At 61.6% G+C, this 24896-nt stretch overlaps 2 protein-coding genes and 1 long non-coding RNA gene across 5 annotated transcripts in view; 2 read left to right on the top strand and 1 right to left on the bottom strand.

The window, feature by feature from the left end:
• Positions 1 to 20: 20 nt before the first annotated feature.
• On the bottom strand, positions 21 to 10004 carry LOC131831520 (uncharacterized). 3 transcript variants are annotated; one of them, XR_009353668.1, is made up of 2 exons: positions 9748 to 10004; positions 21 to 526 (listed from the first exon to the last, which is right to left on the bottom strand). XR_009353668.1 is itself a non-coding variant. In XM_059173551.1 (2 exons), the coding sequence occupies exon 1, from the start codon at positions 3489 to 3491 to the stop codon at positions 2454 to 2456; it is 1038 nt and encodes a 345-aa protein (XP_059029534.1). In that variant the 5' UTR covers positions 3492 to 3732; the 3' UTR covers positions 21 to 526; positions 1530 to 2453. The 3 variants fall into 3 exon arrangements, 1 of the variants encoding a protein (XP_059029534.1); XR_009353669.1 differs by lacking the exon at positions 9748 to 10004 and adding an exon at positions 751 to 1078; XM_059173551.1 differs by lacking the exon at positions 9748 to 10004 and adding an exon at positions 1530 to 3732.
• On the top strand, positions 9316 to 11955 carry LOC131831524 (uncharacterized). The gene is made up of 3 exons (XR_009353670.1): positions 9316 to 9440; positions 10841 to 11008; positions 11280 to 11955. It is a non-coding gene; the product is annotated as an uncharacterized LOC131831524 (long non-coding RNA).
• Positions 11956 to 24824: 12869 nt separating this feature from the next.
• Positions 24825 to 24896, top strand: part of SLC9A3 (solute carrier family 9 member A3) — a 45161-nt gene continuing 45089 nt past the window's right edge. Inside the window, exon 1 of the mRNA XM_059173547.1 lies at positions 24825 to 24874. The gene's annotated coding sequence lies outside the window, so the exon portion shown is untranslated. The remainder of the gene's footprint in view (positions 24875 to 24896) is intronic.

Below are 24896 nucleotides of genomic sequence, written 5' to 3'. Positions count from 1 at the left end.
TTTATTCTCAAAATGTCTCTTTTATTACCTAATCAGAATTGGGGTGCTCTCGTCCGGTGAGCAGAGGGGGAGGATCTCCAGAGAGAGTGGCTCCTGGGGGCTGGCAGGGACCCCTGGGAGGGACAGGCCGCCACTAGGGCAACTGTCCACCGAGGCACCGGGCCTGTCGTGCCCCGTCCCCCCCCCCCCGACCCCACCAGGGACAGATCAGTGGAGACAGGTGGCTTTCCCTGCAGGGTTCCCTGGGGGGCTCCTCAGGGAGGGGTCAGGTGGGGGGAAGGGACCAGCTCCTGGGGGGGGAGGCCGCCGCGCTCTCCCACCCCCCCTGCCGTGGTGGGCAAGAAAGATGAACCTCAGGGAAGTGGGTGCCCCGCGCGGCCAGGAGGAAGTGGGGAGCCTCGGAGCGAGCACATCTGCAGGAGGGGTCAGGGCACCATGCTTGTTTCCTGTTTATGGTCTTCCTCCACGGTCAGCATAATCTTCTAAGCTGCCCGAAATTCCTCTGGGAGGCAGGTCGGGTGGAACCCTAAATACACAGAACAGAGTGATTTGGTGAAAGGTAAGGGCTGGTTTATTCCCCTTGTCACAAACGTGCCGTGAGTGTGCGGGGGAGGAGCACTCCCCCGGCAAGGAGCCTTCCGGGGTTCTCCGGCTTCAGAGCTTTCCAGTAAGGAAATGCTTTGCATGCAAGACTCCAAACCAGGGAAGAAACATCTAGAAATAACAGAACTAGACGTCCCTCCCCATCACCTAATTCCTGATGTTGCCGTCGACTGTATGTGGCTGCGGGCTGAGCTCGGTCTGCAGGGCAGTGCCTGGTGAAGGGGCTGAGCAGCCGCGGCAGGAACAGACACCGCTGGGAAGGAGGTGCCGCACACGGGGCCCTGGCTCTTCTCGGGCACCTGCCATCGTGTTGCTCAGACCCTTCAAGTTCCTCTGCCTCTGAAGGTGGGGCCCCTGTGCCCCTTTCTGCTGGAGCCCAGCGCCTCCACAGGCCCCACCCAGACAGCCCTCGCCCTGCCCACACCCCGGTCCCCCCCAACGCCCCGGCCCGGCAGCCCTCGCCCTGCCCACACCCGGGTCCCCGTTCCACTTGTGAGGAGACCTCGAGACGCCTGCACTTAGCTGCAGACCAGCGACGGCCACGTGCTGTGCTGAGGCGAGCAGCTGGAGACCACCCAGAGCTGAGCAGCACCTGACTTTCGGGTGATTTTGTAAGACCCAGTGTGAAATCCCTCACTCGCCCTCGTGCTCTTCAGCATCGAGGGGCGGCTGACACAGTGTCTACCCTCGTGACATCACCGTCGCAAACAAGACGAGACACCCCGTCACCCCAAAATTGCCTCGGGCCCCTTGGTGATCCAACCCCCCCACACCCCCCCGAGCCACATGCCCTCAGGCTCCAGGAGCCTCTGACCTGTCAGCCCTGAAGAGCCGGCATTTTCTCATACTTTCCTACAAATCACGGACACAGCGGTCACTGCTTTTGGTCCGGCTCATCCCAGGGCAACAGTAGCGCTGAGACTCACCTGTGTTTGTGCGTCAGGATCTCACTTCCTTTCACATGTGGGTCGTGACCCTCGGGCGTGATTCACCACAAAACAGCCCGTGCCAAGGCGTTTCTACTTGGGTATTAATTTCTCCCTCCAGGCTTCTTTGGTTAGGGTTGGCATTCTTTGACTTTCCAGTCTTTAATTCTTAGCATATTGCTTTTATATTTAAAGTGGGTTTCCTGGGGCACCAGCGTGGCTCCTTCGCTGAAGCGTCTGCCGTCAGCTCAGGTCATGATCTCAGGGTCCTGGGATCGAGCCCCGCATCGGGCTCCTGCTTCTGCTTCTGCCTCGCTCCTCACCCATTTGTGCTCACTCTCTCACTCAAATAAATAAGTAAAATCTTTATAAAAAATATATATATAAATTGGGTTTCCTATAGGGAGCTTCTAGTCAGGTCTCGGTTTTTTTGTTTTCCAATCTGACCACCTTTGCTTTTTAATTGGGGTATTTCGACCATTGATATTTTATGTGATGAGGGATAAAGCTTGGCACATCCACCATTTTTCTATTTGTTCCCTCTATTTTTTGTTCCTTTTTTCCTGTTTTCTTTAAGATTGTGGCTTTTTTGTTTGTGTGTTGTTTGCATTGAATGTCCTCTGTAAGGTTTCTGGCTGTTTCTCATCCTGTGTTCCGTGGTTGCTTCAGGCCTTATAATACACATCTTCGTTGTCTTCCGGTGATGTTTCACCAAGTAAGACCCTTACGGCACACGCTGCTGTGTGCTGCTTCTAACACGCACTTAGGTAAACGCATTATAAATCCTGCGATTCGTGATTGATTTCTCCCGTCTTAGAGATCACTGTTCTATGTTGCCTGATGTCCAGTGTCTGGAAAATCTTTGTTTCAGATGGTATTTCTGTGTTTTTATTGGTTTTAGGCGGGTGGTAAATCTGGTCCCAGTTACTCCACTGGGGAAAGGGCAGGGAAGTCAAACCACTTTAAAAAATAACATTTGTAAGCCTTGCAGGTTCGCTGCAAAAAACATTGAAACTTATAGAAAAATAAATAAATAAAATAAAACCCATCCCAAATCCCACTCGCGGAGCGTTGTGGATGCCGCCTTTGCTGATGAAGCCAGGTTGGAGCAGCCTTGGCCCTGAACCCCCGACTGCACCTGGAGGAAGAGCCTGACCCCTTTCCAGACGAACAGCCATACGAGCGGCTGGACCGGGCAGTCTGGCCAGCACCCATGACTCCCCACGGCCACAAAAGGTGCTGATGAGAAAGAGGGGCTCCTGCTCCTGCTGTTCTCCACACGGAAGTCCCCTCTCCGGGGCTCTGACGTCCGACCCGTGACGCGTGCAAAGCTCCATTTGAAGGTAGAGCTTCCCCTCCCCCAGCTTGGCAGGTCCTGGACAGGGAGTGGGGGGCCTGGCACTGACCCCAGTCCATCTCAAGGCTGCTCAGTCTTCTTCCGGGGCCTGATTCGGCAGGAGGGAGCGCCCTCTGGTGAGGTCCGCTGAGGTCATTCTCCCTCTGCCTGCGGATCTCGGGCCTTCCGGGGTCCCTCGGCCCTCCAGGAGGGGCTGGTGAGTGTTCAGCCTGAGCGGGGTGAGCACGGCGTTCCTGACCCCCGGGAGCCTCCAAGGCCAGGGCTGAGCTACGGAGACGCCTCTCTCGCCTCGGCGATGAGGAAGCAGGAAGCCTGCGCGGCAGGTCTAAGCGGCAGGAGTAATCAGATGTCACAAAGTCCAAGCCTGTAACTCCGTGAACTTTACTGGCAGGAGGAGCCTTCCCCGTCCCGCTCACCCCTATTCTAAAAGCAGTTTTGGCACCAAGTAAGTGGTGTCTCAGCCCAGAGCAAGGCAGTTTGGCGCCCGAGACATCCCAGCTCAGCCTGCAGGGAGGACAGAGGGGTCGGCCAGGCCCCGAGGGGTAGGGGCTGCTGGTGCTGGGGCCACGGCCTGGGAAGGCCGGCCCATCGCTGGGGAGCCCCATGGCCTCACAAAGGCCCAGCGTTGGTGTTTTGAGGTCACACAATGACAGGGCTCAACCAGGAGGTGCAATTTCCTCCTGATAAGCCCTGGCAGCTGCTCTGGGTCTTGGCCAGGACAAAGTCACTTTCCTCCACCTCCTTCCGGGTACCTTCCCAAAGCTGCCAAAGGCCACGGTGGCCGGGCCTGCTGGGAACCAGAGGAATGAGCCGCAGGCACGAGGGGCAGGACGGAGACGTCCCGACCTTGCCCTCCTCCGGGTCCAGGCCCTACTCTGCGGGACGTGGGTCCTCGCCGCCTCGAGCGGCATGGGAAGCAGCAGTCCCCAGGGCCCCCTGACCCCGTGGTGCCTTCAGCTCTTCAGGCCCGAGGCACGGCGAAGCGTGGGCGATGATGTGCTCGACGAAGCCAGCGCCAGGTGGGGAGGAGGGAATGCAAGCGGCGGACCTGCGCGCCTTGGAAGGGCTTCACCAGCACGTCCGGAACAGGGGCTGCTGTGGACAACAGGATCTTTTTTTTCTTTTGAAAACTGTAGTTATTTATTTGAGAGACAGAGAGAGAGCGAGTGCAGGCGCACGAGCAGGGGGGCAGCAGAGGCAGGGGAGGAGCAGGCTCCCTGCTGCGCAGGGAGCCCAATGTGGGGCTCAAACCCAGGACCCCAGAGTTCAGGATCTGAGCCGAAGGCAGAGGCTTCACCGACTGAGACCCCCGGTGCCCCAGACAGCAGGTTCTTGAGAAGCCACCTGTGCAGCTCGCCAGCACACACATCCAGAAGCCTGGCTGCCGGGAGCCCCTCCCCACTCCGGAAGGCAAGGGTAGAGCTGTCTCAGCAGAAACCCAGCCTCTGCCCCCGTCTGGTCTGGTCGCCATGCACAGAGCTGGGTCTGCGGCCCACGACAGCCGCCCACATGCAGTATGGCCAGCGGTCACACGCCGGGGGCAGGGGGACTGTCTTGGCCACAGACTGTCACCGGTAGGCCCACGGAGCCACTCCACCCTGAGGTGACCCACAGCCTGCAGTGCAGGTCCTCCGGGCTCTGTCCACTCACGTGTCCAGCCACATGTGGGCACAGTAGCACCCGGTGAGCAGGGGTGTTTTTTTGGTATTTTTTTTTTTTTTTTACATTTTATTTATTTATTTGACAGACAGATCACAAGCAGGCAGAAAAGCAGGTGTGTGGGGGGGTGGGAAACAGGCTCCCCGCTGAGCAGAGAGCACGACTCGGGGCTCGATCCCAGGACCCTGAGATCATGACCGGAGCCGAAGGCAGAGGCTTAATCCACTGAGCCCCCAGGCGCCCTAGGCAGGGTCTCTGAAAACGAGGTCTGCGGGTCCGTCCCAGCACCAGTCAGCTCCCCGCTCGTCCTCAGCGGATCACCCGCTCACACTCGGACTTGTGCTCCTGCTGTGGCTGTGACTGACCCTAAGGCCGGCCACCCCACCAGGGGCCACTCTCCCGAGACCCGCCCGCCCCGTGCGTTTCTCGCTAATGGGTTTGGAGACTTCGGACCCGCAGAGACGCTCAGGGAAACGTGTGGCGCTCTCTTCGCTCGGGAGCAGGGCCACGAGAAGGGGGCCGGGTGGCCAGCGCAGTAAACAGTAGCACGGCTGCCCGCATGCGGCTCGGCCGCCCAGCTGCAGCCCCCGAGGGATGCCCCTGCCCCCGAGGGTCAGGCCTGCTGGGTTAAGCCAGGCTGGACAGGTCCCATGAGCACCGGGGGCAGGTGCCCTTGGGTGGTCACAGCTAGCCCAAGTCTCCCTGAGGAGCGCCCCACGCCAGCCCTTCATCAGGGGTGCCACGGAAGCAGGCCCACGTGTCGCCACAGCTCCTGTCCCAGGGAGAAGGGCCACGGGGTCCGGCCACTGTTTGTTCACTTCCCAGGGGGTGGGTGTGCCAGGCTCTGCCTTCTGGAACCCCAGTATCTGGTCACGGCTGGGCTGGCGCCGCCTGCCCCCTCCACCCCCTCACACACTAAGGGAGCCCAGAGAACGGAGCCGGAGAGAGACGCGGAAGTCCCAGAGGCCCGGGCCCAGCTCTGCCCTCCAGCTCGCCCCCCACACCAGCCCTTGGCCTTCCTGTGAGCCCAGCTGGCAGAAGGCGGTGTGATCAGAAAGTGATGTCGGGTCCTGGGGTCTGCGGCAGGAGCCCTGATGGTGAGACGGTCCTGCTCCTTGCTGAGGTCCCGCCACTGCCGATTTTCCTTTGTTCGAACGTCACGACACCTGGTTTCGTTAATTATTCTGGACCCACATCCTTTCTTTTGCTGATTAGGATGGGGTAAGCCACAGGGGACCAAGGTCTGCTCCCCAGGTCTTGTGCCTCTCTCTCTGGGCGCGCACCAGGCCCTTGCCACCATCGGAGGGCAGGCTGAGTGTGGTCAGTGGCCCAGGTGGGCCGCGGACCGGAGCAGGGCCCTGCAAGTGGTGCTTACGGGCCCCTGGAGCACGGGATGGGGCTCTGGGTCGCAGAAGAGCAGCCGCGAGAAGGTTCCTGAGCTCCATGTGCGGCCCAGATGGCCTCAAGGAGCCCTGGGGTCTCTCTGCTCACGGAGGTGCCCCCCTGGCTTCTTTGCCGATCCCCCCGTGCCCCCCCGGGGCCCCTGCCTCTACCCTGCATCCAGCACGCCGCCGCCGAGAGTGGACCTGCAGAAACCACAAAGACATCCGTACCCCCGGGTCATCTGAGCAGCTCCCGGTGTGTCTCCCTAGTAAACAGGTGGCAGTGCAACCCTAAGTATTACAGGGACCCCTCCGGGTGCTAGGGTATCAGCACCGAGCCACACAGAGAGACCCTGTCCCGCGGAGCCCCGAGTGAGTGGGAGACGGGTATGCGGAGGAGAGAACAGGTGCCAGGCCCATGAGGCGGGAGGGTTGGGGGCACCATCTCCATGGGTGGAGGCTGTCGAGGTGGGCTTGGAGGGAGGGTGGCCCCCACGGAGGCCGGAGCGGGGTCCGAGGTGGCAGTGTGGGGCTGGGTCCCCAGGGGCCCAGCAGCAGGTGGCTGGGGCCCACCCCCCTTTTAAAAGGACCAATCAGCCTCCCAAGGGCCCCAAGCACCTGGATGGGGCCAGGGAGGTGGCCCGGAAGCAGGGGCAACTGAGAATCATGTCCCTGCCTGTCCTTCTCCGACGGTCACGCTCTCAGAACGCCCATGGCCTAGTTCTGCTCCTCCTTGGGGACTGACTACACCCCATTATCCCGGCTAGACACACTTATTCTTGTCTTTTCCTGTGTTTCCAAGGCTGAATTTTTCTAGAGCAGCTTTAGGTTCACCCAAACATGTCAATGAAGGGGTAAGGGTTTCCATCTGTCTCCTGTGCCGCGACATGCACAGCCATCTCCACTATCAGTAGTCACGCCCTTGTCAGCCCTCATGAGCCCGTGTCACGGTCACCGCCCAGCGTCTGTGGTCACATCAGGCTCACTCCTGCCTGTGGGCACTCTGTGGGTTTGGACAAACATGTGGTGACAAGCCTCTGCCGTTAGTGTCCTCCCGCGGCCCTGAGGGCCCTCCTGCTCTCCCTGCTCACCTGCCCGGCCCCGCCATAGCCTGGCAGCCATCGGTCTTGGGGCCATCTCCACAGTTTCGCCTTTTCCGGAATGTCATAGCGTTGAGCGCTCCGTAGGCAGCCCGGTCAGACGGGCTTCCGTCGGTAACATGTGTCCCCCATGTCCTCACGGTGTGCTAGCTCGCTTCCTTTTAGTGCTGGGCGGCGTCGAGTCACCCGCAAGGACCCCAGTGACATCGAATCACCCGTAAGGACCCCGGTTCTCTCGAACTCGCACCTACTGAAGGGCATCTTGGTTGCCTCCACGTTTGGACAACTCCAGACGGAGCCGCCGCAAGGCTCTGTGGTGGCGTTTGTGTGGACTCTGCTGGGGAGGGCAAGCGCCAGGCGCCGCGTCTTCTCACGGGACTCCCTGCCGTCCCTCTGCACATCTTCTTGGTGAAGCGTCTGTTAAGGGTTTTGGTCCATTTTTTAATAGTATCGCTCGTGTCCTTACTGCTGAGTCCTCAGAGTTCTTCATGGACTGTGATCATTCTCCTCCGTCAGACGTGTCTCGGCAGGTGTCTCCGGCCCGCGCCCGTCTCCTCGCTCCCTCGTCTCTGTCTCCCAGGGACCAGGCGGTCAGACGGTCCGCGAGCCGCACTTCCTCTGCTGCGCCTCTCACGGGTCGCGCTGCTGGTGCTGCGTCTCAAACGCCACCACCAAACCGGGGCCCCCCGCGTCTCCCCTTACTCCGTCTTCTAGGAGGTTTACGACCCCGCATTTGCCACCGAGGCCCGCACGTGGAGGCCCACGCCCTGAGGGCTGTGAGGTCTGTGTCCCGCTCCTCCTGCCGCGCGCCCCGCCGTTCCCGCACAGCGGCGGAGACGGTCTTCGCTCCTCTGTGCGAGGTGGGGACCGTGCTCCTGCGGGTCTGTCTCGGCAGCTCTGTCCTTCCGCCAGCACCGCGCTGACTCCGTGACTGCGGTGTATGTGAGTCTCCAAGTCGGCGAGTGTCGTCCTGGACTTTGATCTCCTGCGGTGCTGTGCTGGCCGTTCTGGGTCTCTCGCTTCTCCATATAAACTCTGGAATTCGGTTATCCTAATCCATAAATAGGTTGCACACTTGGATGTTAACACCTGTGTGACACCCCCTCCCCAGCTTGTCACTGCTGCAGCCCAGAGTTGCCCCATGCTTGCCATTCCCCTTTAGAGCGAGGACTCAGAAATCGGGTCGTCTGAACGTCCCCTCGCACGGATCAGTGGCTAGCAGGGGCTTCTCCGGGAATGAATCCAAATTTTGCTTTGAAGTCAAACATGGCCCCGTGTGGGGTCAGGGGATGGGTCTGACTGACACTTCAGGAGGAGGTCTTGGGTGAGTGGGACCTGTGTCTGGAGCAGCGCTCACGCAGCCTTGCAGGCAGGACTCGGGCACAGCCGTCCCCATGGGCCTATCCTGGCTGCAGCGCCCCGAGGAGCTGAGTGTGCCTTGGGGGGTCTGCAGACACCTGGCCTTGAGCCTGAGACCACCAGGTCTCTAACTTCCTCACCGAAAGCCTGTTACTCTCTTCAGGGAAGGCGATCCAGGTGTCAGGCTCTCCAGCCACAGCAAAGCTCAGGGGCCCATGGCTGGAGCCCACATCGCAGACCCCACAGCTCCGGAGGACCTGAGGCAGGAGGACAGGCTGCTGGGGGAGCTGGTGCTCCCAGGCGGGAACCCAAGAGGCCCGTCAGTGATGAGACTCATAGCGACATTTTGAGGACAGCATCCGCTTAGTTGTGGAAGTCAGGGCCAGATGGGCACCGACCTAGCCTGCGCTGCACCTGGTGGGACCTGTGTGTGGGGACCCGGCCTGGGACATCCAGCCTGGCCTGGAGGGATGGGCTCCCGGGAGGGACGTGCTGTGCACTAGCAACCCTCCTTCTCCTGGAATCTTGGAGTCGGTCTGGACCAGCCGCCCCTCCCGCGCCCTGAGTGATAACAGGGCTGGTGTCCCAGACGCGTGCTCGAAGCCCCCGCAGTCCCTTTCCCTGGGAATCCCCAACAAAACGCAGCCGCGGGGACTCCGCCAATGCAGTGAGACAGAACAGTGCATCATGACCTCGGGCAGTTTACCCCAGTGTCCCTGACCCTGGGCCTCACAGGCTTGGCCTCAGGGGAGACACCAGGTCCTCGGCGCAGACCCCGCCCCCAAACCACATCACCCTTGGTCCCACCCCCAAGCCCTGGTCTTCCCTAGCCTCATCCCCAAGGCCCTCACAGGCCCCGCCCCCTCGGGCCCACCGGCCCCGCCCCCTCGGGCCCACCGGCCCCGCCCCACCGGCCCCGCCCTCCTCCCCCCTCCCCCACCGTGGGCTCTAGTGGGGAGGAGTTGGAGGGGAGCGGGGAGCGGAGGCCTGGAGAGGCCGGCTGGACAGAGGATGAAGGACAAAGCGCCCAGAGGCAGTGAGACGTCGGGCTGGGGTCAGACGCTGCACGGGGCGCAGTTTTAGGCGTCTGCGCAGCCCCGCCCGCCGGCCCTGGTCGTGCTGCTTGGGATAGGGGTGCCTCAGACGCTGGAGCAAGGCCTCTGTCCCGTGTCAGACTTGGGGTGACCTCAGTCGGGGACCCCGCAGCCACACCCTCCCCCACCCCCACCTTTCCTCCCCACTACACTCCTCCCTTCCCTCAAGTCCCAACCCCCCACCAGCCCCCTACAGCCCCCTCACCGCCCCCAACCCCCCAGGCCTACCTCCGAGGCCCCCCCCGCGGCCCCAGCAGGCCTCCTCACCTGACCTCCGCCCACAGCCCCCGCAGGCCCCGGCACACAGGATTTCTGCTGACACAGGAAGCAGGCCAGGTTCTGGGTCACCGCCGGGTGCCTTTGCCCTGCTGTCCTTCCTCACAACGTCCCTCGCTGCTCAGCTCCTCCCAGGTCCCGGCACAGCCTCCTGAGCCCTCGGCCCCCCAGCGGGCAAGCTCCCCAAGCTCGGGGTGCCCCTGGCCTCAGCACAGCTTGGGAACAGAGCGCTCCTCTGACCAGACCCTCCCCACAAGGCTGGCGCCCCTGCAGAGGCCAAGGGTCAGCTCTTGCCAGGAGGAGATGCTCTCAGGACGCCTCGGCCCGCTGCTCACCACCCTGTCTGGTTGCCGCTGTTGTTAGGGTCATTGGTATCGCTTTGGGTGACCATGCAATGGCTTCAGAACCCTCGGGGGTAGGGGGAGGAGGGACGAGAGGAGGGACTCCGAGGGAGGACCCAGCGTCCAGCCGTGGGCTGGCGGGGGAGATGGACCTTTGGTGCAGCCAACAAAACAGCCCAGAGAGGGACCCCCACATTGCTCCTGCTGCTTTCAGAAGGGAGGCCCAAGAAGTGTCTGGAACGGGGGACAGGGGCTCAGACGGGCAGGGAAGGGGAGTCTCAGGGTTTTAGCCGCCCTGGCCGGTCCAGCCCCGGGCCCGAGTCTGGCATGGCCCGCGGCTGCCTTTGCATAAAGGCTATGAGAGGTGGTCCAAGGCACCCTCTGCCCGAAACAGCCGCATAAACATTAATTAGCAGAGGTTAATATATAATTCTGAACCGCATGGGGATCTCACCAGCGCCAGAGCTATTGTTTGATAAGGGTTTAATGAGAAGAAGGGAAACACCGATAAGAGCGGGCTCTCATTGTGAGCGGCATCAAGGTCAGGGTGGGAGGAGCCGGCGGGCGCAGGGAGCCCCCCAGGGCTGCTCGGCCCTGGGGCTCCACAGCTTTGTCCCCGGCTCTGGGGCACTGTCTCAGCACAGGGCGTTATTGACTGTTTCAGGGGTGATTTTATTCTTCCTATTTTGTATTTACATCCCCTGTCAAGGGCTGCAGCCTTGACAATGGGCCTGTCTGCATAGGTTCCTCCTCCCCAGCCCCCAGCCCCAGGAGCCCAGGCCTTCCCATCTCTGTGGATCTCCCTCTTGGCTGACAGACAGCCATCCCCGGAGGCAAGGTCAGGGAGCGAGTGGGTGAGCACAGAAGATTCCTTTCCTGCCAACAGGTCAACATGGCATCCGGCGTTTGAGGTGAGAATAGGCTGTGCCGCAGATGGGGCTCACCTCCCGGCCTGTCCCAGGTTCGGGGGATGTGGCACACCACCCATTTATGGGCCTGGCTGTCCGCGGGGAGCAGGGGAGCTGACTCAGTGCTGACACCTGCTCTTCCCCAGAATAATCCTCCAGGGCGGGGTAGGGCATGGCGGGTGGGGCCCCAGCCTTCCAAGTAAGTGGAGAGGAACAATTCAGGGGCCCCTCTCCCCAGCCCCACCCTCCACCTCTGGTCGCTCCATCCACACAGGGACTCTGTGCCAAAGCCAGGAGTGCTCTCCTGGGTCAAGGCCACGGCTCTCCCCTCACCCTTCCGGGAGGCGGGCAGAGCTCCCCCGAGCCTCTGGGCCCAGCCGCCCTCAGACGAGCTGATACAGGAAGGAACAGTGGAAGGTGACCCGTCGCCACAGGTGAACCCCAGCCTAGGGCCCTGCTCCAAGACCCGCAGAGCTCCTCGTGCGCAGTTTCGGGGCACACAGATGTACCGGCTTTGTTTCCGACATCCGGTCACAGTCGCGAGGACAGCTCTCCAGGAAGATGTGTTTCGTGAGCTGGGTCCTCACCTGCCTGCCTTTGTCTCCTGGGCAGCGGCAGATGGATAGTGCCAACTCTGGAGACACGTTTGGGGCCCAGCACAGGGGCGGTGTGGGGGCAATGGGAACTGGGCATGAGGAAAACCCCAGAGCAAGGCCCCAGGAGAAGACCTGCGAGCGTGTGCAGTTTCTAGCCAAGCAGGGCTGTCACACGCCTCAGATCGCACCCTGAGTGTCACGGTGTCAAGAAAGCAGCTCTGGGGGCGCCGGGGTGGCTCAGTGGGTTAAGCCTCTGCCTTCGGCTCAGATCATGGTCCCAAGGTCCTGGGATCGAGCCCTGCATTGGGCTCTCTGCTCGGCAGGGAACCTGCTTCCCCCCCGCCCACCTCTCTGCCTGCCTCTCTGCCTACCTACGATGTCTGTCAAATAAATAAAATCTTAAAAAAAAAAAAAAAAAAAAAAAAGCAGCTCTGCATGTTGTCAGACATTTCATAATCAGTGGCCAGCCCCCTGCTGCAAGTCAGGAAGCCCTCTCGCCCGAGGAGCCCACCCCTGCCTGTGCACCTGTAGGCGGGGGGCTGGGGTAGCTGGGAGCGCTCTGTGCTGTGGGGGTCCTGGGCATCCGGGGGTAACTCGGTCCATAGACAGGGAGATGGGGAAGGCTGAACGTTGTCCTGGCTCTCACTCTCTGTCTTTGGAAACCTGCTGTGTGATGGGAAGTAAGTTCCTGGGTTTGGGCCTCCCCACTGCTGCTGCCCAAGCCAGCCCACTTAGGCCTTTGCTTCTCCCAGCAGATGTCCCTGGAGCTGCAGTGCTGTCCAGCTGGGGCCTGCAGGCACGGTGTGCCAGGAAGAGGTGGCAGTTGGGCTTGGGGGCGTGCTGTCCACTCACAGAACACGTACTAGCAAGGGCCGTCTGGGCACACTGGCCAGCCGGTGTGCTGCATTCTGGCTAAGCTCTGCTATCACCTCACACCTGGGCAGGGGCTTCACCAGGACCGTCACAAGCGGCCTTCTGTCTGGACAGACAGCCGCCCACTCCTGCGTTCACCACGTCTGACACCGGACAGTCACGGAGCCAGGAGGCTGAGTGCTGTCATCACTCTGTCTGATGGATGAGGCCCAGAGAGGTTCAGTAAGTCCCCAAAGGCCACACAGCTGGTCTGTGGCAGGGCAGGACTCCCCCAGGCCCTCTCTCCACATAAGCTGCCCCAGAGGGAGAACGTCCGAGTGCAGGGCCATGGCAGGGCAGGGCCCTGCTTCTGCAAGTGTGTGATTTGTAGGGAATCGTGGAAGCCTTCAGCTTCCTTGCTTTAAAATGGGATTAGGAGGTGTAGCCGGTGGAGGCCAGGCCAAGCTGCGCCTGGGTTCCCATGGGTATCAGGTGAAGGGGGGGGGCGTGGCAGGGGTGGGCAGCAGCCAGACCTATTGTTATTTTTCTGTGTATTTAATACCCGATCTCCAAATAGGGAAGTGGGAGCAGAACAATGGGCATATTCACTCCAGGACGGAGCCGGCCAAGGGCTCGGTCCGCAGCCTGACGGCCCCCCACGCCGCCGCCAGATGCTGAGCCCGTGTCTCTGTCGGCCGTGGGGTCCCGCGCGCCCCAGAGCACAGCGTGGTGTTTCTTGGCGGGTCTGTGTGAATGCCTCAGGCGGTTAAGTAAGGGCCACCTTGGTCCCAAACAGAAAAATCGGCAGATGCTCAAGAACCCCGGGCGACGGTTCGCGCCGCAGAGCTGGGCCGGCTGCGGGCAGAGCACCGCACATTCGAGATGGCGCCGGAGTCCGGAATGACTGAAACCCAGTCCCTGGGCGACTAGATGCCAGGGAGGTGACAAGGGAGCCTCCTCTCTTCTCATTTCTTGGAGCTCGGGGAGTCTGCGGGCGGGCCTCTGCCCGGCCGAGGCTGTGGGGCCCAGGGGCCCAGCTCTTATGCAGGGCTGGCCCGCGCACATATCCAAAGGAAACAGCCTTGTTTTCACAAGCACACACACAGCAAGTGCAGGAGAGATTGAGTTTTGAAAATATTGTTCCTGAAATCCACACTCACGGCTGGTGTGTGCTGGCGGCTTGGGTTTGGGACAGCAGCGCCCACCCTGGGGTGTGGCTGAAGCCGGTCAGGGAAGCACACGCAAACCGCGAGGAAAAACCCGACTTTATGTGTTCCTCCCGCCTCAGATCTCCGGGGCCAGCTGCAGGGGCCTTCCTGCGGGTGCCGGCCTACCTGGGGGGCTGCTGGGGGCAGGGGCGCGGCTCCTGCGCCCCTCACTCCCTCCACACCCTCTCCCGGGCCAGCACTCAGCTGCTGCCGGGTCCCCGGTTCTTCCTCAGGATCCCATTCCATAAACCCGGCAACTATTTCTGGAAAGAAGTCCCAGGCTGTACCCGACAACGGCTGTGTCTCCTTTACGGTACAGGTGACCCCGGCCCAGCCAGGGTGGCCCAGGACAGCCCGTGGCCATAGGTGCCCTTGCTGCACACCCCCAGCTGGGTGCTCGAGGCCGGGCTCTGGGTTCTGCCCCACGAGGTCTCGGGAGGGAGGGGTGACATGGGCCCCAGGGGCAGATCCAGGATGGAGCAGATCCAGGATGGAGCAGGTCATCTCTGGCAGGGGAGGCCACAAGGGACACAGCTGGACTCCGAAGAGGCCCTTGGGCTCCAGTCTGAGCCTCCGGAACCTGTGGCGATGAGGAACCCCCAAATCCAATACCCCAAATGGTCCTCGGGGTAAGGGACTCGGCATGCCTCCCCCTCACCTCCTCAAGCTGGGCATTGGCACGTGAGAGTCCCAACCCAGCTGGTGCAGGCTCCTAGCACCCGGGGACACCGAGGTTCCCCATGTACAGGGCAGAGCAAGAGAGAGCAGTGAGGGCCAGCAGTCACCTGCTATCTCTCTGTGCCTCTGTTTCCCCCTGCGAAAAGGTAAGTGCACCCCTGGTTTCACCTTCATTTTACTGAAGTTGAGAAACTGAGAAACTGAGGCAGAGAAAGCCCCCGTGCCCAGCTGCACTCCATGAGCCCCCAGGAAAGCCTGTGTCGCAGCCAGCCGGTGAAGCAAGCGTCCAGCGAGCCTTGGGGCCTGGGCCGGGGCGGCTGTGTTCCAGAGCCGTGCCGATGGCCCTGTAGAGGGTGGGGACTCACATTCACTGCCTCTGGGGACAAGTTGGGGACAAGCCCAGGGCTGCTGCCCTGTGGGTGTGGGGCCAGCAAGGCCCGCACACCTCTCATCCCGGGGGAGGCGTCTGTGGGGAGACCCTGGTAAGGACCCCGTGACAGATTGTGTGCTGAAGCCGTCTGTGAGGTGTCCCAAGGGGACAGGCAGGGCAAAGCGTCGGTGCCCGCAGAGCCTGGCGGGGGCCCCAGCTATGGCCGTCTCCGCACCCTTGCCGCCCTGAGGCCCTGGTTGGGGACAGTCCTATGGGACACGCACCCAGACCTGCTATCCCAGCCTCCGTGTCCTCTGGAATCCAACGCGCATCCTGAGAGGGGAGGGACCCCATCAGGGCTGAGGCTGGGAGTCTGGGGGCCTGGAAATGACCATGTGGGCCACTGCCCTCCCTCTGGCTCTGTCCTGACCGCTGACCCTTCCCCAAGGAGGCCAGAGGGCCAGTGCATGCTCCCTGACCGCTCCCTTCAGTCAAATGCCTGGGTCTTTAGGGACCGGACAGCCTCTCTCGGGTCCCCTCCTTCCAGCAGGCTGGGCTTCTCCATGGGGCTTATTTCTGTTCTGGGGTGTTTCTTGCAAGGGCCTAACAAGCAGGTAGGCTCTGGCAAGTCTGGACCAACACGGGATGGCCCCCTGGGTGGGGGTGCCTCCCATGTCAGGGGGACTGGGTGACAGGGCCCAGGCCCCAAAGGGAGTTCGCCCGACCATCCCCAGGACAGGGAGAGACACTTATCCCTGCAGTGTCCAGACCTTCCCTTCCAGGGCCGGCTCAGGCCTGCCCAGGACCAGGAGGCTCAAAAGGCTCCCAGGGCCCAGGAGGTCCCAGTGAGTAGCAGGGTGGGGGAGACAGTCTAGGTGGGACCGAGGTACTCCCAGGGCTGGGGGCCCCTCCTATCTGGGCACTAGTGAGTCCCCCAGGCAGGGTCAGCCCCCTCCTGGGGGCCGGGTTGAGCCCTGTTCCAGAGACAGGGCAGTGGGCATAGGCTTACACCCTTGCCACTGAGCCCAGGGAGCTGAGCAGGACAGTGAGTCCCTTTTCCCTGGCAGCCCCAGCAGACGCTGGCGGGGTGGGAGCAAGCTCCTCCTCCTCTGCCCTCCTGAGGGAGGCAAGCCAGCTTCTCCGGGGGCAGGAGGGGGCCCATGCGTGTGCTGGGACCTTGACGCTGTGCCCCAGGACACAGAGTCCCCCCAGAAGCGGTTCCGTGCCAGCCAGGTCTTGCATGAGCAGCACTCCCATCTGAAAGGCTAATTTGTGTAAATGCTCTCGTAGGAATGCGCTTTCCCCACCACACATTCCTCTCTGTGAAAACTTTCCACTGTCAGGTGAATGCTGCTGGCTTGGACGAAGGCTCCTGGTCGTTCTCTGGGGGAGCCCTGCGCCCACACTTCTGCTCTCGGCCCGGTGCTCTGCGGCCTGGCAAAGCAGCCGTCGGGGGCGGGGGCAGCTGGGGGCTCACAGTCAGCGCTTCTGAGCTTAGACGCTGGTCAGCAAGCCTCGGTACCCACTGGAGTCCCCGTGGGGCCCTGACTTGGGCTTACTGCGAGCCACCCACGGACAGGGCCCCACGGCAAGAGGCACAGAACACTGGTGCCATACTTCCCACGTGAGGGTCCCACTGGGGCTAGTGACAGGCCTCCGGGGGCAGCAGCGACACACTAGCCATCCTACGCACGTACTTGCTGAGGACAGCTCTCTGCGCTGTGCTTCTGAAGGGCCAGACCCGCGTCTGCCGTCCCTGTCCTGGGACATCCATTAGGGAGGCATAACATGTGGAAACTAGACATGAGTGGGGTCAGGGGACGCACTGCCGCCCCAGCCCCAGCTTGCGCCGTAGGCAGAGGCAGCCCGGGCTCCAGTCCCCTGCCCAGGGCCCGCCTCCCTGCAGGTGCCCAACCCTCCCGGCTTTCCCAGCACTTTCTCCAGCAGCAGGAGGGGGCAGGCTCATGCCCCCCCCCCCCACAAGGACAAGTCTCCAGGCTCCCCGGGTCTCCCTGGCACCCTCTGGGGTGTTTGAACCCAGGGCTTGCTCTGAGACCTCCATTCTTTCCAAATCTGGACCTTGCCAACCAGACTTGAAGCCACTGCTTACACTGAAGGGTGCAAGTCAAAGGACAAGCGCCTGAGAATGGCCCGTTTTCCGCGTGCGCTCGTAGGAGTCCTGCCGATAGCCCCAGCAACAGAACTGCCATTCTTTGCAGAAATCTCCCTGGATTCCTTTTAGAAGAAACGCTATCAGGAGTGAGCATGTTAACAAGACTCTGTCCAGCCCCGTGAATGGGGCTCGTCCGAGAGCACCCAAAGCCCTGGGCTCGGCAGCAAGTGGCAGCCTCTGCAGGAACACAATGTGCATTGTGCTTCCCCCGGGCGGCCAGCACGGGGCTCGGGGCCTGCGAGCCTCCTAAACCCTCAGCACACACCGTATCGGCCCTCAGACAAAGCCCAGCGGCCCCACGCAGCCCTGTCCGGCTATTGTCTCCAGCCTCTCGGGCTGTGTGTTTGCTCTGGGCCTGGCCTGATGCTATCGATCGCCAGGTGAGGTGGGGCTCTGGGCTGGGCAGGGAGGGCAGGGGCCGTTGGGCCCCCGGGGACCCGGCCCAGCTCCAGCAGCCTCGGGGGAGCCCGTGGACTCCTCCCGCTGACGCGTTGGCCATGCACTGTCCTGTTGGGAAGGCCTGGGGGGTGGGGAGCAGGTTGGCCTACCTGCCCCTGGGTAGCCCGTCTCAGGGACAGGGACCCACAGCGGTGCATAGCACGGGGTGCAGACGGGTCCAGCTACGTAGGGGAAACTGAGGCTTGTCTGCAAAATCAGACCTCGCCCGAGGCAGGCGGGGGTCTGGCCAGGGGAGGTCCGGAGCGTGCGCATCCCGCATCAGCCTTCCAAGCAGAGACGGCTGGTCCCGTGTGGCAAGCAGAGCGTGGGAGCATCTGAGCTGGGGTGGGGGGCACACGCGCCAGGCTGAGCCGCTCCCTCCTTCTTCGGCAATGTCCCCAGAGCCCGGGTGCAGAGGTCTCAGAGGGCGGCCCCCTTGGTGAGAGGGCCCAGGTCCTGCTTCCCACAGCGAAGGGCAAGGATTCACAGGCGCAAACGGCCCCGAGAATAAGATCTGCGGTCTCTGGCCGCTCTGAGCACAGCCCTGCCTCAGAGCCCGGGTTCCCTCCACAGCCCTGGGTGCGTTTTCCATGCGCTAGCAGAGGGCCTCAGGTACGGAGAGGTGGCGGCTCGCTCAGCCGGCCCCTCCGGGTCCGCTCCCAGCTGCTCTCTCCGGGAGGGCTCCCCGGCCATCAGCAGCTCTGCACCCCGGGCTCCAGCTGGAGGGATGGCTGCACTGCCTTAGGGGTGGCGTCTCCCTCCCAGAGGGTGGGCTTTTGGAGGAAGGGGAGCCATGAGCAAGTGTCCCAGAAGACGGCAAACCCGCACAGGAGGCAGATCCAAAGGCTCTGAGTCCTGCGGGGACAGAACTCCGGGGGGCTACAGGGCCTCGGGGGGAGCCCAAGGAGTAGAGCAGCGTGATCACCCGAGTGGGAGAAGCTCCAGGGAGCGTCGGCTGAGCTCTGGATGAACAATGATGTGGGGCGAAGCAGCGCCAGGAGGTGGGCAGGCCCAGGGCGCGGGAAGGAGCGCGAGAGACACAGGGTGACGGCGCTTCTTCGTCTGCGTCTGCAGGCACACGGCTCGTCTCGGACCCTTGCAGACGGGGTCCCCTCCGCACGTGCAGACTGAGCAGGTGGAGGGCAAGCCCCCTCGGTCCCGGAAAGTCGTGAAGTGCACATGAAGTGACGACCGGAACACAAACCGGCACCTTACCCAGAAGGAAGGGTCAACTGAGGGTTAGAAGGGGAGAGGCGCACCTCGTCCGTGTGAACCACAGGAAAACCGGGGCGGCCATGCGACCGTGAGAGCGGACGCTGGGCAAGAGTCTTCGAGCAGAGGGGCCTTCTGCACGATAACGAGCCCGTCACGCTGGAGACAGACCAACCCTGTTTAAGTCACAGAGAGCAAAAGCTGGCAAGCCGAGAATGACCAAGCCACCAGCTGAGATGACAACGTTGCCGCGTCCCTTTACTGCTGAAATGAGCACAGACGTAGCAGATCTGAGAACACGACGAACCAGTTTGACCGAATGGACAAACGTGGACCCCAGTTCTGACAAGCCAGAACACACCTTCTCACCCAGAGCACGTCGGGTATTTTCCACAAAAGCCCAGATGCTACGTCACGAAGCAGGTTTTAACAGATCTAGGAGGACTGACGTCATCCGTGTGGAATTTCAAGATCTTGGCGACAAGGGACAGGAGCGACCCCCAAGTGTCTGGAAACGAAGCAGCTCCTGAGTGACTCACGTCAAAGAAGAAATCACAGCAGAAATCAGGGAGTCTTTTGACGTGAAGAAGGAAAACCAGCAGAGGCACCGCTGTGGTTGTAGAAGGGACTTTACAGCTTCTTAAAAAAGAAACACTGAAAATCAATGACCAGAGCTTCCAGTTCAAGAAGCCAGAAAAAGAACATCAAAATACAAACAAGGAAGGAAAGAAAGAATAAAGAAATGTGTGAATCGGAGACAGAAAGTCAACAAAACCAAAGTCGGGTTTTGTGAAAAGACGAAGGGAACTGGATCCAGAAACACGGATCCATGAGAGAACAGGCGAGCCAACGTGAGAACAGAAAGAGACGGCCGCCTGGGCAGCTCCGTGAGGCGTCTGCCTTCGGCCCGGGGCCTGGGATTGAGTCCCGCCTCAGGCTCCTAGGCCAGCGGGGAGCCTGCTTCTCCCTCTCCCCCCGCTCGGGCTCTCTCTCACTACCTCTGTCACTATCTCGCTCTCAAATAAAAAAATAATAAAATCTTAAAAAAGAGAGAGAGAGAAACATCACAGCACAGTCCTACAGACACGAGAAGGACACAATGAGCTTTACATTGATAAACATGAAATTTTAGGTGAAATGGGCCAATCCCTTGAAAATAAAATTTACCAAAACGGATACAAAAAGAAACAGAAAATTGGAATGGTCATGTACCTACTAGAAAAGTTAAATTCATAGTTTAGTATTTCCAGTGTTCACTGGAGAATTCTTCTGTGCCTTGCCTATCTTTTATTAGATTTTTTCCCTACGTATTCTGTGTTTCTGATGCTATGTAAACAGTGTGTCTAAATGCACTGTCGCTTCCGGACGAGTCTGTGGCTGTGCGGGGAAGTAGAACTGATCGCAGAAGGCTGGTTTTGAAGCCAGCGGCCTTGCTCACCCAACTCTCCCTCGTTCCAATCATCTGTCCGCAGGTCCCCGCGCAGGCCACAATCCCACATGCCCAGAAGGGCGGCTCTGCTGCCCCTCCCCCGTGCATGCCCCTGTCCTTACCCGGGTCCCTGTTGACGTCTATGGACGCCGCGGAGCAGCTGCGGGACACACACTTCCTTCCAGTCCGTGCGCTCCAACTTGCCGGCGTTGCCTCAAGCGGATTCTTGATCTCCCCGCCTCTGCGGGCACATCGCCGAGGGTGCTGCGGTCTGGCCACCGAGGGCCGCAGGCGTGGCTTTTCCAGTATTTACTCCACCTTTTTCCCCGAATATCCCCAGCTTGCTGGGCCCCTGTTACCCTCCCTATGTAGTTCTGGGTTCAACTGTGAAGCCTCGTGTTTGGGGTGTTCCCGAACAGGGTGGGTTTCTCGGTGCAGCTGGAGGCCCTCGGGAGCAGGGTTCTGGGAGGTCCAAGCCTGTGACCCATCGGATGGTTTTTTGTAGGAGCTCAGGGTCAGTGGTCTGCCTTGGACCTCCCCTGCAGACGGCATGGGGCTCCAGGGCTGTTTGTGGGGACACACTAAGTCACAGCTGACGGGCGGTGTGAGGATATCGGGGAGTGTGGTCCACGGTAGGGCTCCCTCTTCCAGAAAGAAGCAGAAGCCTGAGACCCTGCAGAGGAAGAGGCAGAGCCTGGAGATGGGGCTCCCACGAAGGGGGTCACCTGTGTTCAAGACCACCAGGATGTGCCTGGGTCTGTGTGAGGTCAGTGGACAGAGGGCTGGGTGGCAGACCAGGGAATGGTCAGGTTGGTTGGGGGAAGGGATCCTGCAGTAGTCCCAGGAACCACGGTCACGGAAGACCCCTGGTGTCCCTAAGAGCCAGGGAGGACAGGCCTAGACCTCCGACCCGGCCAAGCAGAGTGGTGTGGGGCAGGTTGTGGAGCAGGGGTGCTGGGCTCGGGGTGGGGGGGTCCCTGGCAGGGTGTTAGCATCCCAGGGGAGACAGGAATCTGGGACGCCAGTGGGGGCTGGGGTGCTGGGTGGCACTGTGTGCTATCAGTGCGCCCAGCCAGCAGGGTCCCCAGACGCTGCTTACCTGCAGGCTGGGTGCTAGTTTCCACAGGCTCTAGGCTCACCCAGGGCCACAAAGGCACCAGCAGGCCAACCACAGAAGAGTGGTGGCTCTGATTTGTAAGAAATGCAACTTCAATCCAGCCATCACTTACGAAAGGGTAAATCCGCCATTGTGATGGCTGTTACCGGCTCCCAGAGGGGCTCTGTCTGTGCAAACAGCACCAGGCACGCAGTATGTGCTCAGCAAACACGGGGAGAAGGACCCGTACAGAATTACTGGCTTGGAGAGAAATAGCACGGGTCTCCTTCCCTCTTCACAAAGAGCTGGTGTGATTCCTTGAGTATAAAGGTAAGTTCGTGGGGGTGACGGCGTGTGGGCAGATTTTTTTTTTAAGATTTATTTATTTGACAGACAGAGATCACAAGTAGGCAGAGAGGCAGGCAGAGAGAGAGGGGAAGGCAGGTTTCCTGTGAGCAGAGAGCCTGATGCAGGGCTTGACCCTAGAACCCTGGGCTCATGACCTGAGCTGAAGGCAGAGGCTTTAACCCACTGAGCTGCCCAGGTACCCCGGCGTGTGGGCAGATTTAAAGTTACAGTAAATACTTAGCAGACTTCCTGGGCTGTCACCTAAAGCCCAAACAGGTTCAGAACTTTTGTCTGTTTGTGCACGAGATGTTTTCCTAAACCACAGGAGTGGAATTCATAACCAGGAGTCACTGTGACAGATGAGAGGTGACATTTCTCTGATTTCTCTGAAGTTCAGTTGCTCACAGAAGCTTAGGAGAGAGCAGGGGGTTGGGACTGGTTACTTGCATTATTTTATCTGTTTTCGGTATGTCCCATGGTCACGGCCCCTTTCTGGGTGCTAGGCACCCCCCCATTCATAAGTCAGTCTTAACCCCGGCTGGGACAGTATCTAGGCAGGGTCTCTCGGAAGTGATTAAGGTTCGTGAGGTCGTAAGGGTGAGGCCTGATCGAACGGGGCGGCCTATAAGAAGTGGCTGAGAGAGCTCTCCCTCCCTCTCCCCACGTCCCTGCTCAGAGGACAGACCCCTGAGGACACAGTGGCCCCCCACAAGCCACCTGAACTGGATTCCGTCAGAACCCTGCTCCTGGACTTCCAGCCCCAACTGTGAGGAGACAGGCTTCTGCGCTGTAAGCCCCCATCGGTGGCACCAGCTCTGGCGGCCCAGGCAGACTGAGACGCTGTTCCTACTGGAAAACCTGCAGGTGACCCAGGCCCCGGGGAGGGGTGGAGAGGGGAGGGGCAGGCAGCATGTGATGGCAGGGCTGGTGAAGGCATTATCAGACCGTCCTACACCGCGGGGTCCTGAGGACAGGTCCAAAGACGCCCGCCACCATGCCCGCTCCCAGGCCCCCAGGTACCCACGGCCGCGCGGGGGCGTGAGCGGCGCCCAGCACACCCCTGAGGGGTGTCGGGCAGAGTTCTGCCGGATGTGGCTGTGGATGTGGACGGCCCGGGGCAGGGCTGCGGCAGCCCCGACCGAAGCCAGGACTCAGGGAGACGTGGGACTGCCCACCCAGCCTGCGGCCCCTGCCCACGTGGGGGCGCTTCGGAGACGGGGGTCATCCAGGGGTGGGTGTTGGGGGCGCGGTGTCCCACACCCCTGAGCCGACTTCCACGGGTTAGCGCAGCCCCCACAGAGGCACCGTCGGGCCCCAAGCCTCTCAGGAGCCCAGGTGCGCTCATCCGCCACTCGCCCACAAACCCTGCCAGGAAGTCCCACGAGCCGGCACCATTTCAGAGCCTCGCTCCTGACTCCGCAGTGGGCATCCCTGTCCCTGGTCCCCGGGACCTTCCTGCGGCCTCTGCCGCGCACCGCCTGGGACCGATCGCCAGGCCCAGCCTCCGGACCCAACTCCTGCGCCCGCGCGGCGATGCTCAGCTCCCCCACCCCTTGAACACTCCCTGGGCCTCAGAAGCAGCCCCTCCAGGGAGAAAGGGCACAAGCTCTCGGGACAAGCTCTTGGTAAAGATCCAAGACGGTGGAGTGACCAGAGGGTCTTTGGGCATCACGGCACACGCCGATCCCGTGGGAACTGGACCTTCCTGTGCAACGCAAGGCCACCGTCGTCCAAGAGGACGTTCTTCCTAAAGGCGTCACTCAGCAACAGTGAGGGAAGAACGGAGACATGTGTCTGGGCTGGGGGAGTCTCGTCCCGCTGACAGCACGTCCGGGGCAGGAGGCTGAGAACACTGCTGGGAGAGAAACAGAGACACAGCTGAGTGGGAAGCCAGTCCCCAGCCCTTCATGGGCCACACAAGGCCACCCTGGCAGGCAGTCCCAGCCCCTACGGTCGGACGCTGTGTTCGGCTCACGCCAGCCCTCCTCCCTCGACCAGGGATCCTGGGACCCCGCAGAGCCCCTTCCATCTGGACAGTCCACCAAGGACACCCAGGGAGGACTGACGCCCTCTAGAGCACCCTCCCGAAAGGTCGCCCGGACATTCAGTGCCAGCCACCCAGCCAGCTCACTCTGCTGGGCAGGATCTCAACGGACTCCCTACTCCATTACCGAGGAGCACCCCCACCAGCAGCAAACGGGGGACAGAACGCAAGCAATGAAGCCGTCCGGCTCAGCTCCTGGCACCCTGACATGCTTTCTGATTCCCGGAGATGCCTCTGTCTGTCCCTGTCCAGCCGCCCACTTGCCCCCCCACCTGCCTGCCTGGCCTCTGTCCATCCACCCGACCAACTTTCCCTGAGTGTCCCTGTGTGCCAGGTGCCATTTCAGGAAGGGGGACGCAGCCATGAGCCCCTCACTCATGGAACAGACGTTCCACGGACTGCACAATCATGGAACCGAGGGGGGGCCGGTCAGAAGATATGGAGGGGAAGAGCCGGGAGGGAGGGAGGGGGGCTCCGCGTCACACCTGCGAGCCGAGACATCCGCTGTGGGACAAAGACCTTGGGAAGGACAGGGGTGCAGCGGCACAGGTCCCCAGGAGGGCAGCTCGGAAGTCAGAGAGGGACCTGCATCCTGGGGGGACTGGACCTTCCTGAGAGCCGAGCTGGGCAGGGCAAGTGGAGAGGATGAAGGTGAAGGCGAGAGGGCTTTGCGGCGGCCCCACGCTCGCTGGACCTGCTGAGCGGGAGAGGGAGCTGCCTGGGCTGGGGAAGGGACCAACGGGGGCACTTGCCTCCTGACGTCTGCGGTGTCGGGTGAGCCATCGTGGGGTACCGTGCGGGCAGGAAGGGTTATGGTGGACATCCTGCTCCAGCTTCAAGGGCGGCCGAGCCCTGGGGTGGAAGGAGCACCCCACTCCCGCGCTCACAGCGGGCTCCAAGGGCAGGGTGTCCTGTCCCTTGCGGGAGGAACAGGGGCCACGATGCATGAGGAAGGGAAGAACGCCTTGGATCCGCACCGCCCCTGGTCTGGAGGGAAAGAACCTGCTTTCGGACGCGCTGTTTCATCCTGTTAGGAATGCAGATGTGTGTTGGAGACGTGGCTGCAGGCTCTCGGGCTGGCCCCCTCCTGGACGTCCCCTAGGGCTCCAGCAGGGTCGCCAGCCGCATCCAGTGTCTACGGATAAGCCTCGGCTTGGGGCAAGCTGTCCCAGGCAACTCGGGAGCTGAGCGAAGGCCACTGAGGGGCGCCCGAGGCCCCGGGAGCCCACCCTCCGCCAGCCAAGCCGGCGGGGCCCCGGGCCCCGGGCGCTGCCGTCCGCTCCTAGCGAGGCGGTTGCGCATCCTCGCTTCGCCGCGCCGCTTCGCAGACCTCCGGGCCTGCGCCCTCCAGCCCCGCCTCCAGCACCCGGCGGGCCGGTGGGGGAGGGAGGTGGACGGCACCGATCGCGGACGCCGGGAGGCGAGGTCAGGGCGACCGGCCGGGGGT

The sequence above is a fragment of the Mustela lutreola genome, chromosome 5 (assembly GCF_030435805.1).
Source record: "Mustela lutreola isolate mMusLut2 chromosome 5, mMusLut2.pri, whole genome shotgun sequence".
Classification (NCBI taxonomy): domain Eukaryota; kingdom Metazoa; phylum Chordata; class Mammalia; order Carnivora; family Mustelidae; genus Mustela; species Mustela lutreola.
This window is presented reverse-complemented; position numbering and strand designations above follow the sequence as displayed.